The sequence below is a fragment of the Bos grunniens genome, chromosome 19 (genome assembly GCF_055505025.1).
Source record: "Bos grunniens cultivar Pamir isolate PY7600 chromosome 19, Bosgru_T2T1.0, whole genome shotgun sequence".
NCBI lineage: Eukaryota > Metazoa > Chordata > Mammalia > Artiodactyla > Bovidae > Bos > Bos grunniens.
In genome coordinates, this window is record NC_141183.1 from 9,995,381 (window position 1) to 10,010,904 (window position 15,524).

General features: G+C 55.5%; 1 protein-coding gene across 2 annotated transcripts; it reads right to left on the reverse strand.

The window, feature by feature from the left end:
- Positions 1 to 913: 913 nt before the first annotated feature.
- LGALS3BP (galectin 3 binding protein) lies at positions 914 to 11,463 on the reverse strand. 2 transcript variants are annotated; one of them, XM_086356449.1, is made up of 6 exons: positions 11,362 to 11,463; positions 9,137 to 9,212; positions 7,895 to 8,086; positions 7,088 to 7,219; positions 4,583 to 4,835; positions 914 to 2,527 (listed from the first exon to the last, which is right to left on the reverse strand). In XM_086356449.1, the coding sequence occupies exons 2-6, from the start codon at positions 9,186 to 9,188 to the stop codon at positions 1,489 to 1,491; spliced, it is 1,668 nt and encodes a 555-aa protein (XP_086212575.1). In that variant the 5' UTR covers positions 9,189 to 9,212; positions 11,362 to 11,463; the 3' UTR covers positions 914 to 1,488. The 2 variants fall into 2 exon arrangements, with proteins under 2 accessions (XP_086212575.1, XP_086212574.1); XM_086356448.1 differs by having other exon boundaries at positions 7,895 to 8,095.
- Between the last annotated feature and the right edge of the window lie 4,061 nt (positions 11,464 to 15,524).

The window sequence follows — 15,524 nt, forward strand, 5'->3', positions numbered from 1 at the left end:
TTGTTTTCTCGGGGCTGGAGGGAAGAGGCATGTGTGGCGGGGACAGCTGCTGTCCTGGCTGCCCAGCTTCTGAATCTCACTCCCACTGGGTGAGTGTAGTGCCGCCTCCCTTCTCAAGGCCAGAGCAGTCCAGATGCTTGTTCTCTCAGACCCTGGCCAAGAGTGGAGGGCACGTGGTCTGAGCCTGGCCAACCAGATGCTTCCACCAGAGCCTGGTGCCTGGAGCGTGTGTAACACAAAGAAGCGGGGACAGTTTAGAATTCTTGCCCTGCTTGTGGTGGGGGCAGCCTCCAGCGCCCAGAACCCGATGGTGGCATTCTAACGCAATTTCCCTATGGGACCCCAGGCCCGGTTCCCTTGCCTTGCCCTAGATTCGGTGGGTCTTCCAGTCTCCTTCTTGTACACGCTTCTTCTACCTGACCCTCCACATTGTGGGTGTCTTTTATTTGTGCTCAAGCATCCCATTGGCCTTCTAGGTTCTTTGCAAATTTCCATTTCTACAAACAATGCTGGGAAGAGAATCTCTGCCCTCTTCCCAGTGCACAAGTGGGAAGATTGATGGGGCCAAGATTCCGATCACCTACTGTTCCTTCTCCCTGGAACACACACACCCTCCTGCCATTTCCCCCACGTCTGCTGCCTTGCACTCTTCATTTCTCCACTGAGATCCACTAAAGTAGCTCCAGCCTGTGCCTCCCACCTTCCTTCCTCTGGTTTCCATCACCCATTATTCTCTCTGGTCCTCACCCCAAGTGTTTGCTTACTTGTGATGGCCTGTCTCACCCACGAGACTGCAGCAGCTTCACAGAGAAGGGACCACGTCAGCTCATTACTTGATCCCAGGGCCTAGCGAATCATCCTCTGTCCCAACACCCTATGAACTCAACAGCCTCTTCTGCGTGAACAAGAGAACTTGGGAACCACAGTGCAATTTTAATGATCTCAGACAAGGGACAGCAGAGGGTGGAGAAAGTGAAAGGCCAGGTAGGAAACCCCACAGCTCCTGGCTCACATCTCATTGCTTCCCAACAAATTAGCCGGGCAGTTGAAGTGGGAGTTCTCAGCTTGTGAGTGCACTAGTTGAAGGAAGGAAGTGTTAGTCGCTCAGTTGTGTCCAACTCTTTGCAACAAGTTGTCTCTGACTCTTTGCGACTCCATGGACTGTAGCCTGCCAGGCTCCTCTGTCCATGGGATTCTCCAGGCAAGAATACTGGAGTGGGTTGCTATTCCCTTCTCCAGGGGATCCTCACGACCCAGGGGTTGAACCCAGGTCTCCTACATTGCAGGCAGATTCTTTACCATCTGAGCCACCAGGGAAGTCTGCAGTACCTGAAGTCTTCCAGTAATTTCCGTAAGCTCAGAGAGATCAACGGAAGCAGGGGGGCCACCTGGTGGCCGGTGATTGGAGGTGGCTGCAGAGAGGAGGTGAAGGAGGGGAGGTGCCCAGCCTCTATGAACTCCTGCCCACCCTGACCTCCAGCCTCGAGTCTAGTCCATGTCCGTGGAGTTGGTCAGGTAGAAGGGACGGATGACGACTTGGAACCTGCTGAAGAACCCTGATGGGCAGGGGAAGAGGGAAGTGCTCCTGGAGCTGTTGGTAGCCAGGGCACTGGGGATCAGGGCCTTCCAGCCCTTGAAGTCGATGACGTCTACCACAAAGCTCCCCTCACAGTGCAGCAGAGCCCGGTTTTCATAGCCGATGGTGGGATTGGACTTGAAGTAGCTGGACTTGGAGAGAGCCAGGAGTGGGGGGTCATCAGAGGAGCACGAGAACCCGTAGTTCCAGCAGCTCTGGAGGGTAGGGAGGTAGACGAAAGACCAGGAGACAGAGCTGTCATGGAAGAGGAAGCTGGGGTGCTGGGGGGTCTGGAAGGACCGGGAGGGGTTGTAACTGGAGCTCATCACGGATTGGCTCCAGGTGGGCGAGGTGTAAAGCCGGGGCTGGTAGGTGTCCTCAGTGAGGTTCAGGCCCCAGTACTGAGCCAGCAGCTCGAAGGGCACGGTGTGGAACTCCAGGGCCTGCAGGATCTTCTTCTGGAAGAGCGCCTCGTGACTCCAGTACAGGGACAGGTTAAACTGCAGCGAGAAGAGGTCCTGGGGTGGCATCATGGGGAACCGCACCTGCTCCACCAAGGCCTCCACTTCCTTGTGGGAGGTGTGCCTCTCCTGGCTCCACTTGTCCACAGCCAGCAGCAGGACCAGCTCGCTGGGCACCACCAGTTCGGTCCTGGAGAGCAGACCTTGGAGCAGGGCCGGGGGGACGCTTGGCCAGGCCTCGGCCTGCGTCAGGGCCCCGAAGTTCCAGGCCAGGAACTGCACGCAGATCTCCTCCAGCACAGGGTCCCGGGTGGCCAGGGCGTAGGCATAGAGCTCCAGGGGTGTCCAGAAAGAGGGGTCCTGGGGGATGAGGATGGCAAAGAGGTGCCCGCAGTAGCTCTGCAGCTGCTTGGCCTGGTAGGCAGAGGCGAGCTTGTGCAAACACTTCACTGACGACAGGGACACGTCGATCCTCCGGGAGTAGAGGTACCTGAGGGAGACGAGGGCTGATGCCTGGCCACACCCCTTCTCCCGAAGGACGACAGGTGTGCCCTGGTGCGGGTGTCTGGCTGACTGCTGATGCCCAGGGTGTCAGCTATTTCAGGGGGCCTTCGGAGCCCCCGACTTATCTCCTGAGTCAACCCCCAGTCTAAGCTCATATGGGCCAAGAGCCACAGGCAGCTGGGCGGACCCCAGACTCCTTGAGGATGTTGCTCCATCCTCATCGGTGGGGACGGTCCCACCTCCATCATCACCATCATCTTCATGGGCTGGGCCCCGACACCAGGACCTGCTGGCCATCCGGGGCTCTGCCCTTCCCTTTCCCCTGTCACGCCCCTGGGCAGAACTCTTGAGTTCCCCACTGGGTGCCCATGGGTGCCCCTGTGCCCCAGCACCTGTCTGGTGCCCCTATGACATAGGGATCGTCATGGGTCACCTCCTGTCTGCCATCCTTGCCAGCTGTGAGCCCTGTGGGTGGCACCCAGTCTATGCCACCCGCCACGTAATTCAGTGCGCCACCAGGAGGCACTCTGCTTGTGAAGACTTGTGTGGAGGGAGCCTGCTGGGAGGGGAAACGCCAGGCGATGGCCCCTGCCGTCTCCTGGGAGATGATGAGTGGGGCCCTACTTTGGAAAGAACCAAACAAACTCTCTCCACTGCTTCTCTCGAATGACGAGCCTTCCAGGGAGCCTCAGACTTGCTGGCTTCCCCATCACCTGAACACGGAGACTCAGGTGCCCAGAAAGGAGCCGGGACCCCACAAAGCCCAGTGGCAGCAGCGGGGTGGGCCGGCCCTCGTCCCACCGCTGCTCCGCCCTGATGTGCTCAGTACATCCTGTGATCCTGCTGCTGAACGTGAACTCAAGAGCAAAAATGGTCATCTGTACCACGTGGGGGCTGCCGGGCAGAGGGAACGGGAGTGGGGGGCGGTGGAGGCAGTGAACAAGGGTCTCCAGAGGCCCTCTAGGGCCTGGGTGGGGCTCATTGCTGCCTCCCTGCCTTAGAGGAGGGAGAGAGACAGAGAGAGAGGGAGGGAGGGAGAGACACCAAGATACGGGGCAATAGGAAGATAGAGAGAGATGGAGTGAGAGGCAGAGAGAGACAGGCAGACAGAGGCAGGAAGGCAGAGAGAGGCAGAGAGAGCGAGCTGGAGCACATGGCTAGACAGTCCAGAGAACCACTGACTCTGACCAAGGGCGGTGACTGACAGGCCGAGAGGCTGGGGCCAGGCACAGATGCATCACAGACCTCAGTCCTGCTGGGAGGGGCACAGGACAGCTGCCAAGCTCTCATCCTTGGCTGAGAAGACGCCATTTAATCTTTTTAAACTGCCATTTGCCGATTCCTCTTAAATGTCACTTTCGGCTACCTACAACTTTGGGTCATGAGAGGGAACGGCTTTTCATACACTTGGTTCTCTCTTTAAATTGATGCTCCCAGAACGCCAGTCCCTGGGAAGCCCACCTGAGGTGGTGACATAGTGACCCCCCAGCAGGATGGTCTGTCGGGGAAGGGGCTGACCCCTCGGGGGCCACTCTCAAATGGGAGACGGGCTCCCGGTGTGGTTGGCCGGCTGGTTAGACTGACGCCTGGACGGTGCCGCCTGGGGATTTTCTCCCCATTTTCTTCAGGCAGCAGACTTGGATTCCCATTTCTTTAAAAAAAAATTTTCGCAGGAGCAGATCAGTGAGGTGAGAAGAGGAAGAATGACTTAGATAGTTATTTTTTTGGGTGCTTATGACACCTGAGAGACAGGTGTGGGGGGTGTGTGTGTGTGTATGTGTGAGGGCTGACCCATTTCTCACAGTCCCTGTGGAAAGAATACATAAGAATGTGTGTGCAAAGGTGAGGACCCGTGGCTGTGAAGGTGCGTGTGCGCACGTGTGTGGGTGTGTGAGCACACAAGTGTGAGAGCACATATGCGGTTGCCCTCGCATGTGTTCAGGTGAGCACAGCTGTGGCTGGTGCCGCATCCCTGGTCCCTGGGGTTTTCCTTTGGCGGGGACGCTGCCCAGTCCCTGGGCCCGGCCCCGAGGCCACTCACCTGATGAAGTCCTTGACGACGGGCACACACTCAGAGTCCACCTCCATGGTGATCCTACTGCCCGGCTCCTTCCATAGGCCGTGGGCCTCGGGGTTGGTGGACAGGATCAGCTTGTGGGCACACATGGCTATCTCGTCTTCCTCACGCACCTTCACCGTGATGAACAGGTCACAGCCCTTCTGGCTCTCAAATATCTGCTCTAGGGCCGCAGGGAGTTCGCCAGATAGGTCGAGGGTGTAGACACCTCTGGTTTCTATGGAGGGAGACACATGTTAGGAGGGGCCCCGGCACTCGCTTCCTCTGTGACCCAAAAATACTTTTGCTCCCCGGAGTCAGATTCTTCCCTTAAACTGTGGATCCTGCCTTATCAACTCAGAAAGGCTCCTGGGGAGATGAGGAAAGAACAGCCCTGGAACGCAGGGTGCCATTGGCCCCCGTGGCCCAGAGCCCCACCCCGTCAAACACCCCTATGTCATAGCTCACTTGCCCCACCCAACATTCAGATGGCACATCTTGGGGGGGATCTGGAGGGGCTGACTTCCAGAACTTGGGGTCCTATCCCAATCAGTCAGTCAATCAATCACCCAGATGTGACTTTCTAAAACCTGAACCTCCTGCCTCGTCTGGTCTGAAGAGGGTCCCATGGCAATGTGGTTTAGAGCTTTGGGGTCCTTGGTAGCCTCCTACAAGGGACTGAGGCCTAGAGAAGCTACTGGAAGCTCCCAGCCTGGTTTGGGGGTGATGCACCCCCTTTCCCAGCAGAAACAGAAGGCTGCCGATTCAAGGGGTGAGCCTGCAGTGTGCAGACACGGGGTGCAGAGGCACCTCACTTTACTGTGCGTGGCCATGTTTCTCAGAAACTGAAGGTTGCGGCAACAGTGTCTTGAGCTCTGCTATTTTTTTTTTCCAATGACATTTGCTCACTTTGTGTCTCTGTGTCATGGTTTGGCAATTCTCAGTGATCTTTGATGTTACTACTGCAAAAAGATTATGACTTGCTGAAGGCTCGGAGGGTAGTTAGCAATTTTTAGCACTCAAGTACTGGGTTCTTTTGGCTGTACCTCATGGCATGCAGGATCCTAGTTCCCTGACCAGGAATTGAACCCATGTCCTCTGCACTGGAAGTGTGGAGTCATAATTACAGTGCCACCAGGGAAGTCCCAATAAAGTATTGTTTAATTAAGGTATGTACATTATTTAAAAAAAAAATAAAGTGTGTATATTATTATCATTATTTTTACTGCTAGCTTTTCTGGTTTACTGGGGCTTCCCTGGTGGCTCAGATGGTAAAGAATTCGCCTGGGGTGTGGGAGACTGGGGTTCTATCCCTGGGTTGGGAAGATCCCCTGGAGGAGGGCATGGCAACCCACTCCAGTGTCCTCGCCTGGAGATTCCCCATCTACAGAGGAGCCTGGCAGGCTACAGTCCATGGGGTCACAAAGTCGGACACGACTGCGAGACTAAGCAACAGCACTGGTTTAGTCGGACACGACTGCGAGACTAAGCAACAGCACTGGTTTATTGATTTTATGGCATTGATCTATTATATTTAGGATTGGCCATTCTTTAAATTTGTTCTCTTCAAAAAAACAAAGAGAGAGAAAATATGCATATTTATTTTACCTAAAACTCTTCATCTTCAATCCTCTCACGGCAGCAAGGCCCCGCCCTTGTGCCTAGAGCAGAGTTAGTCTCCCTGTACTTCCCCATGTCACTGCAAGGGGGCGCCGCTGGGCCAGGAGCCTGAGCCCGGTGACAACTGCTTCCTGTCTCACGGGGATTCTTTACTGTGGTGGGAACTGTGGGCTTTCCCGCCTCTCCTGGATAGCGGGCATCACCTGGGAACCTTTGCTCAGGCACGCGTGTGATTCGCGTGGAGCCGAATCGGGAGGCAGCGGAGAATCCTAGAACTCTCAGCTAGGATCAGAAAATCTTTGTTCCAGTCTCAGCTCTGCTTCTAAGTGTGTTTTTTATTCATTTAACTGAAGTGTATGGCTCACAATATTATTTTAATTTCAGGTAAGGAACATAGTGATTCAATATTTTAGTATGTACATTGTTCCTTTAGACATAAAGCTGTTGCACACTTAGACGACAGCAGAGTGTACACACAAGTTCTACAGGCACTGGGAAAAAAAATTTACATGACTCGCTTTACTGAGATCCTCGCTTTGTGGCAGTGTCTGGAAACCACGCTATCTCTGAGGTGGGCCTGTATTTGGAAGTGCTTCAGTGCCTGAGAATCAGGTTAAAACAGAGTTATTTCTGAGTGGCTTCAGGGAGAAGGGGGAGGAAGTGGGCACCCCTTGCTGCGAGGTGGTGGGAACTGCAGGCTTTCCCGCCCCTCCTGGGGAGCGGGCATCACCTGTGAACCTTTGCGCAGGTAGGTGTGTGATTCACATGGAGCCGGGGAACCGGCCTGACCACCGTCCCTGGGATCCAGGCCGGGCCTCTGGGGCCCAGGATGGGGCACCCCGCCGCCCCACTCCGCGCCCCCTTGCTCACCGTTGGTGCAGATCACGCTGGCGTCCTTGTCGTGTCTGCAGTTGCTCCGCATCCAGCCCAGGGATGAGCAGTTGGCCAGCGAGGGCTCTGTCCCCGTGCACCTCACCTCGTCCAGCATGATAGGGCCATATCCTGGAAGCACAGCAAGGACAACCGAGCCTGGAGGGGGGCTGGGGCTCTCGGCCGGGGAGGAAGACCCTGCCAACAGAGCTGCTTCCCTGAGAAGCCTAGGAAAGGACAGTCGCAGTTACGCACAGAGATGGAGAAAAGCACTCTGCAAATCCTGCCACCCCAGTAAAGCAGGGCCTAGTTGGTGACGTCCCCTCCAGCGTGGGTCCATGTGGGCACGTGTTTTTACCCGGCACTGTCGTGTGACTACTCAAGCGTGGGTGCAGATCTATTATTGTAACTTTGTACCATGAACTAGCCTTGTTCGACCCGGTCCGTCCGCTTTGTAGATATCAAATAATTACTGCGTAACTTATGTATCTACCCCTCTGGCTGAATACGTGGATTATTTCTCATTTTTTCAGAGTCATAGGCACTGCACACAGACTTTTCTTTTAGGGGGAAACTGTTTCAAGAAGGTAAAGTCTGGAGTGGAGTTTCTGGGCTGGAGGGAACAGCTGCTAGGCAAGTGGAGTGCAGACTGGGAGGCCAGCTCTTGGCCAGCGCAGGGCTTCTGCCCCTTGGAAACCTTGGCCAGTGGTGGGAATGCCATTTGCACGCCTTAGGTATGACCCCTTCCTGGGCCTGGCTCCTTGGCAGCGCATCCTGCTTTGGGGGACCCAGGGACCCGTGGGTTACCTGGCCCGAAGGCGGCCCCGCCCAGAGCCTCGGTGGCGTTCTGGAAGCCCAGGGCCCGGCAGACGACGCTGGCGTCCGTCAGGTCCCACATGTTCTCACACACCGTCCCCCACTGGCCGTTGTAGTAGATCTCCACGCGGCCCTGGTTGGCGGAGCCCCCGTCAGCCAGCCGCATGTCGCCGTCTTTCACGCCTGTGGGCTCTCAAGGGAGAGCAGAGGTCAGCAAAGATGGAGGCTGGGTGCTGGGCCTTCATCCCTGGGCGGAAGGATGGCTACCCCACACTCCTGGGGACCATGGGCTTTCGTGGGGGCTGTAGAGTTCTCCTCAACAGGGGTGAACCCTGGACCATTAGCTTTGAACACCCCATCCATCCTCGAGGGGATCAGCCCCTGGGAGGAGTGAAAAATACACATAGACACCCCCCGCCCCCATACACACACTGAGGGTAGACGTCCCCTTTCTAGTCTTTGAGCTCTGAGTCCTTCATGCCATTGATAGAGACGGGCCAGGGGGGTGCTTGGTGCCACCTGAGAGTGGGGTGGCAGGACCCCAAGGGAAGAACAGGCCCACACTGGCCCCACCTGTGGGTGTCTGGGGCTTGGGGTGCAGCCTGGGCACCATGGCAAGGAGTCCTGGGAGGGATGTTTGGGAAGGCCTGGGGGCAAAGGTCCAGAGCACCCTGGAAACACAGGAAGAGTATGCCAGACCAGGAGAGAAAGCAGGGTCCCACTCCACATTCATTCTTCTGGGACTCAGCCCGCTGACCTCCCCACCCAGCCCCACCTCAGCCCCTGCTGGAGCCGACAGGGTCAGGCAGGAGCCGGGTGCCAGGTCAAAGGGCACTTCTCAGATGGGGTGTAACAGGCCTTCCATGGGGTCACTGGGAAGAGGAAGGGCCTCTGAATGTGAAGAGCGTGAGGACAGGTGTCCAGGACTCTGGATGCTGACTGTCCAAAGGGCACCGACCCCAGGCCCCTCGGGGCTCGGCTGCTCTGTGAGCCCCTCCTGCCTGTCCCTCTGGTTCCGGCTGGATGAGAATGGAGCCCCCCGACCTCCTCTCCAAATCTCCAAGCCATGAGTTGGGCCATCCAGGGCTTCACGCAGGAGCGAAGACCCAGGCTGGCCCCTGTGACCCAGGCGCCGGGCAGAACACTGCCTTGACTTTCTGCAAGGGGAAGGGGCTGACCTTGTAGAGCAAGGTCACAGACGGCTGCTCTCAGCATTCCTGGGGGTCAGCTCACCTCGAGTCCCCACGACCAGCAGCCATATCCAGAAGAGCCGTAGAGGGGCCATGGCCTTGCCTGGGGGTCCCTTGTCCTGCAGTGAAAGGAGGCAGCGGAGTGAGAGGGTGGAGCTGGACAGGCCTCGGGCCCTCCTCGTGGAGGGTGCTCTGGGTGTCCCAGCGGGGGCCCTCACCTCGTCTGAAGGTGGTCCTCTGAGGATGAGGAAGACTTGCCCAGATGAAGGTCTCTGGGCAGCGAGGACAGCGGGAGGAAAAAGGTGCCCATATCAGAAAGCTAGGCCCTGGGCATGACTGTCAGGGGACATGGGTGGGAAGGGCGGGGAGGGAGGAGGCAGAGGGTGCAGGGCCGAGATTGGGGAGCCTGGGGGACCCCGTTCAGGGTGGCTGAGAGATAGCAGGGATGGCTCAGAAGGCAGGCCAGCCTGTGAGAGTACCCTGAGGTCTGCAGCTGCCGAAGAACTTTGCATGAAATGGACCATGTGGAACCTGGAAGGGACGGGTCGAGGGTGGGCAGGGTGGGGAGATGTGTCAGGAGGAGGCCACAGAAGTCCGGGCAGGGGCGACACGGCGACGGACGGCAGTGAAGAGACTGGGCTGGGGGTGGGTGGGGGGCGGGGAAAGAGGGTTGAGGGCTAAGACCCAGGCCTCCGCCTGGGCAGCTGGGTGGGGTTGGGGGAGACTGGGGCAGGGGAACGAGACGAGAGGACACTCTGGTCCTGGCACTGCCGCCTCTGAGGTCAGTGTCCCCAAGAAACAGAGGCTGGAGGAGGCGGAGGACCACAAAGGCCACACAGCCAGCCCTGGGGAAGGGGAGTGGGGGGCACCCAAGTCTCTCCACTTTTGCCGGGCTGTCTTGCCTCTGTAATTCTCATGGCTCACTTTTTCTCTTCGCCCACATCCTGGCCCTCACCTGCCTCCCTCCTTCATGTCCACATACCAGCACGGTGAGGCGGGAAGAGGGGCATGGAGCGGGTGCAGAGTCCCTGCTGCTCTGGCCCAGTGAGGGCCTTGCGACACCCACACCCCACCTCAGGGCCCAGCCAGCAGGGCTGTGGCCACTGTTGTTGCACCACTCGAGTCAGGGCCTGGTAACCAGACCCTCCGGGGGCTCCCAGGCACGAGGGTCCGCTGTCACTGAGCAGAGTCCCTGGATTGGACTGCTCACACCACTGGCTCACGGAATCCCGACCACGACCCTGAGAAAGACCTCGTTGATCCCACCTTACAAGTGAGGGGGCTGAAGCCCGGAAGGATAGCCAGCTCTGCTCACACAGCTGGGGAGCTGTGGGTGGTGAGTGGCCGTGGGGGAATCTGCCCAGTGGCCACCCTCTCTTCATTACACTGACCTCAGCTGATGGCTGAGTGGCCAGGATGACCAACCACGCAGCACACTGGGGTCTGTCCCAGTTTTAGCACTGGAAGTCCTATGTCCTGGGGCATGCTCTCGGTCCTAGGCACATGGGGACGGCTGGTCACCCTCTGCACTCCCCAGAGAGTGGGGGCCACCAGCTTCGCTCATCCTGAAACCGGAACCCAGGGTCCCAGGCAGATGGCCAATCAGGCACTTGGCTCATGGTATGCAAATGTCACTGCCCTCCGGCTGTCTGTGGCCACCCATTTTTGCCTGACTCATTCCAGAGATGAGGCAGAATTATCTGCCCGGGGCCATTCGGCACTCTTGTGCAAATTGGGGAAAGGTGCTCTTCCTTTGGGCAGGCTTAGCCTGAGCTGAAATGGCAACCCACTCCAGTACTCTTGCCTGGAAAATCCCATGGATGGAGGAGCCTGAAAGGCTGCAGTCCATGGGGTCACTAGGAGTTGGACACGACTGAGTGACTTCACTTTCAGGCAACCCACTCCAGTGTTCTTGCCTGGAGAATCCCAGGGACGGGGGAGCCTGGTGGGCTGCCATCTATGGGGTCGCACAGAGTCGAACACGACTGAAATGCCTTAGCAGTAGCAGCAGCAGCAGCCTGAGCTAAAAAGCACAGATCGGAGGGAGCACCTCAGCTGAACTGCTTGCCCCTTTGGGTGGTGTCCTTGTGCACCAGTGAACAACCTGCCCAACTGGACAGAGAGACACAGGAGCAGCAGTGATGGGCCCTGGTTTCAGGAGGAGCATCAGATCCCTAACTGAGCACAGGCTGGGAGACTTGGCCACTGCAAGATTACACTGTATAAAGAGAGGGACACCCACCTGAGAGCAAAAGGTTACCAGCTTACCTGCCCGGAGCACCTGCGGATGGCTGTCCTAAGGCCTCCCACTTGCAGAGGAACCTCCAACCCAGAAAACCCTCCCAGGTCAGAGTGTGTCAGGCTGGTCCCAGGAAGCGCTTCAGGAAGCTCAGTCTAGTTTCAATTTCTAGAAACCACCTGACCCTGTTTCCTTCTGGGGTTGGCTGCTGCCAAGGCTTCCTGCTTCCCTCCCCGCCCTTGGCTCTGAGTGGGGGCGGCTGGGATGGCGATGGGGAGGATGGCAGCCGCCCAAGGCTGCAGTCTGGCTGATTTTGCTCTGGTTACAGAGCAAGGCGGCTGATGGCTGTATTTGAATTTCAACACTCTCACAAGCTAAACCGGCGCCAGGGGTGGGTGCTGGGGGAGGGGAGAGGAGGGGCAGCAGGAGTTAGTGGTCAGAAGAGCAGAGGAAGGGCGTGGACAGGTTCTGTCTGCATCCAGGGACCGTGGGCTCTTTCACTGCACGCCCACGCCCGTCTCCTGGGTCTCACGTGTTGCTGGGGGCAGGGGTAGGGGGGCTGCTCACTCTGCTCTAAGCACTTGACATGCCTGACCTGAACACCTCACCCCTCTGGGGCGGGGGCAGAACCTCTGGAGTGGACGTAAATTGTTCTGCCCATCTCACACCCACTCCCTTTCCTTCCCTCTGACAGAGAGCCTGCACCTCGATTTTCCCCTGGGGAAGCACACTGGGTCTGGCCTGAGTCTGGCAGGTTGGAGACAATGGTGTCAGGGAGGTGTTGTGATCCCAGCCGACCTGGGGGGTCAGTTTTAGACTGCTGGAAGGGGACCCTGTAGGGAGCAGGTGGCCTGGAGGTGCTGATGCCCCTGGTGCCCCCGACTGTGCCCTGAGGAAAGCCCAGCTGAGGATGCAGGTGAGGGCAGAGCTGAGAGATGGAGGAACCCAGGTCCTGATGCTATGGTTTGAGCACCTGTGTCCCCCAGGCCTGAACTCAAGGCCAAGCCCTGGCTTCAAGGTTAAAGGAGGCAATCAACATCCTCTTCTTTCTGTCATTTGCATCCCAGGTTCTGGACGAGAGTTATCCCCTAGGAATGTCCCCAGGTCTCTCTAACCTGCTGGCTGTCGCCCTGGTCGGCTCCTGAGAATCACCCAGGTGTCTCACGAACTCCCAGCGTTCACATCCACAATCTCTAGGGTGGGGACAGGCGTTGGTCTTGAAGCCTTGCAGGTGGTTCTATGTACAGCCAGGGCTGAGAACCATTAGTGGGGAGACAGAGTTTCCCTGGCAGCTCTTGAGTCCAAGACAGTGAGCCCTCGGGTCAACCATTCAATGACTATTTGCCCAAAACGTGAGGTTTGAGGGGGCTACGGGCTCATGTGATCCCCTCCAAAGAAGCTGTAAAGCTCCGTGGGGGGAAAAGGGGAGTGGAGCCACAGAAACAGAAGCAGCAGAAGAGACTGGAGAGTTTTAACATCCGACCCAACTGAAGGACCCTCAGTGCTGGCTGTCACAGAAACCCTGGCCTTGTCACTTCCAGCCTCCATTGGTTCTTGCCCCAGTAAGGAGCTGGTCAGGGTCAAGAGCGCGGAGGAAGTCCTTTGGGAGGAACTGGTGGCGACGTTGGAAAAACCCAAGCTGCTGAAGGATTTGGGATCAAAGCAGGGGTGTCTGTTCCCCTCCGGCTTTTCCAGTCTTCCGCCCACTAAGGGAAGTGGAACAGGAATTGAGGCCATCTTCTCCAGAGAGAAGTGACTAAGCTGTGATAAGGAGACCACCTGTGAAAGCCTGGCTCCACAGATAATCGGGCCGGTGGGGACCATGTGGACGCGGCTGCTGTAAGCAGGCAGCCACAGCCAATGCAGTCAGGAGTGTGCTGGGGCTGTCAGAGACCAGAGCCCATATGAAGCCTTTAGACTTTCTTTTGTGCCTCCTCTCCCGCTCCACCAAACAGGGGAACGCTGCCTGTGATGCTAACATAGAGACAGCTGGCACTGCTATAGTCTTTGATGGGACCCATTCAATACTCCCAACCTCTACAGGAAGCTGTTGTTGTTCAGTCACTCAGTCATGTCCGACTCTTTGTGACTCCAAGGACTGCAGGACGTCAAGTTTCCCTGTCCTTCACTATCTTCCAGAGTTTGCTCAAACTCATGTCCATTGAATCGGTGATGCCATCCAACCATCTCATCCTCTGCTGCCCCCTTCTCCTCCTGCCTTCAATCTTTCCCAGCATCAGGGTCTTTTCCAATGAATCGGCTCTTTGCATCAGGTGTTCCAAGTTTTGGGAGCTTCAGCTTCAGCATCAGTACTTCCAACGAGTATTCAGGGTTGATTTCCTTTAGGACTGACTGATTCAATCTCCTTGCTGTCCAATGGACTCTCAAAAGTCTTCTTTAGCACCTCAGTTAGAAAACATCGATTCTTTGGCACTCAGCCTTATGGTCCAACTCTCACATCCATACATGACTACTAGAAAAACAATAGCTTTGACTATATGGACCTTTGTCGGCAAAATGAAGTCTGCTGTCTAGGTTTTTTTTTTTTTTTTTTACTTTATCCATTTTATTTATTTATTTATTTTTTCTAAATTTTTAAAAGAAAATCCATCCTGAACCCTCCTCCCTCCTCCCTCCCCATACCATCCCTCTGGGTCGTCCCAGTGCACCAGTCCCAAGCATCCAGCATCGTGCATTGAACCTGGACTGGCATCTCGTTTCATACATGACATTTCACATGTTTCAATGCCATTCTCCCAAATCTTGCCACCCTCTCCCTCTCCCACAGAGTCCATAAGCCTGTTCTATACATCAGTGTCTCTTTTGCTGTCTCGTATACAGGGTTATCATTACCATCTTTCTAAATTCCATATATATGCGTTAGTATACTATATTGGTGTTTGTCCTTCTGGCTTACTTCACTCTGTATAATAGGCTCCAGTTTCATCCACCTCATTAGAACTGATTCAAATGTATTCTTTTTAACGGCTGAGTAATACTCCATTGTGTATATGTACCATACCTTTCTTATCCATTCATCTGCTGATGGACATCTAGGTTGCTTCCATGTCCTGGCTATTATAAACAGTGCTGCGATGAACACTGGGGTACACGTGTCTCTTTCCTGCTGTCTAGGTTTTAAGATGCTGTCATAGCTTTTCTTCTAAGGAACTCTTACTAACTCTTTAAAAAACATTATTTATTCATTATTTTTGCTGCACTGGGTCTTCGTTGCTTTCTCTAGCTGCTTCTTCGCTGCTTTCTCTAGCTGCAGTGAGCAGGGGCCACTCTCCAGTTGTCCTGCACGGGCTTCGCAGTGTGCTGGCGTCTCTTGTTGCAGAGCACAGGCTCTAGGCACATGGGCTCAGTAGTTGTGGCACACAGGCTTAGTTGCCCCAAGGCATGTGGACTCTTCCCAGACCAGGGATCGAACCCGTGTTCCCTGAATTGGCAGGCAGATTCTTAACCACTGGACCACCAGGCAATCCTCTTATTAACTCTTTAATAGATGAGAAAACAGAGGTGCAGAGAGGGGAAGCCCACCTAGTTACACAGCCAAGAAGGGGGACTGCTGGCATGTCAACCACTTTTTCAAAAGACTTACTTGAGATCTGATAATTTACATACAATAAAGTGCATCAATTTAATGAGCTTTGGCAAATGTATACAGACGGTAACCACAACTGTAATATAGAGAACATTCTTATCATCTCTCAAGGTTCTCTTAGGTCCTTTGCTGACAATCTCCTCTACCAGCCCCCAACCCTGGCAACTGGTGATCTGCGTACTCCTACTGTGTAGATCACAATAAACTGTGGAAAATTCTGAAAGAGATGGAAATACCAAACCACCTGACCTACCTCCTGAGAAATCTGTATGCGGGTCAGGAAGCAACAGTTAGAACTGGACATGGAACAACAGACTGGTTCCAAATAGGAAAAGGAGTATGTCAAGGCTGTATATTGTCACCCTGCTTATTTAACTTCTATGCAGAGTACATCATGAGAAACGCTGGACTGGAGGAAGCACAAGCTGGAATCAAGATTGACGGGAGAAATATCAATAACCTCAGGTATGCAGATGACACCACCCTTATGGCAGAAAGTGAAGAAGAACTAAAGAGCCTCTTGATGAAAGTGAAAGAGGAGAGTGAAAAAGTTGGCTTAAAGCTCAACATTCAGAAAACTAAGAT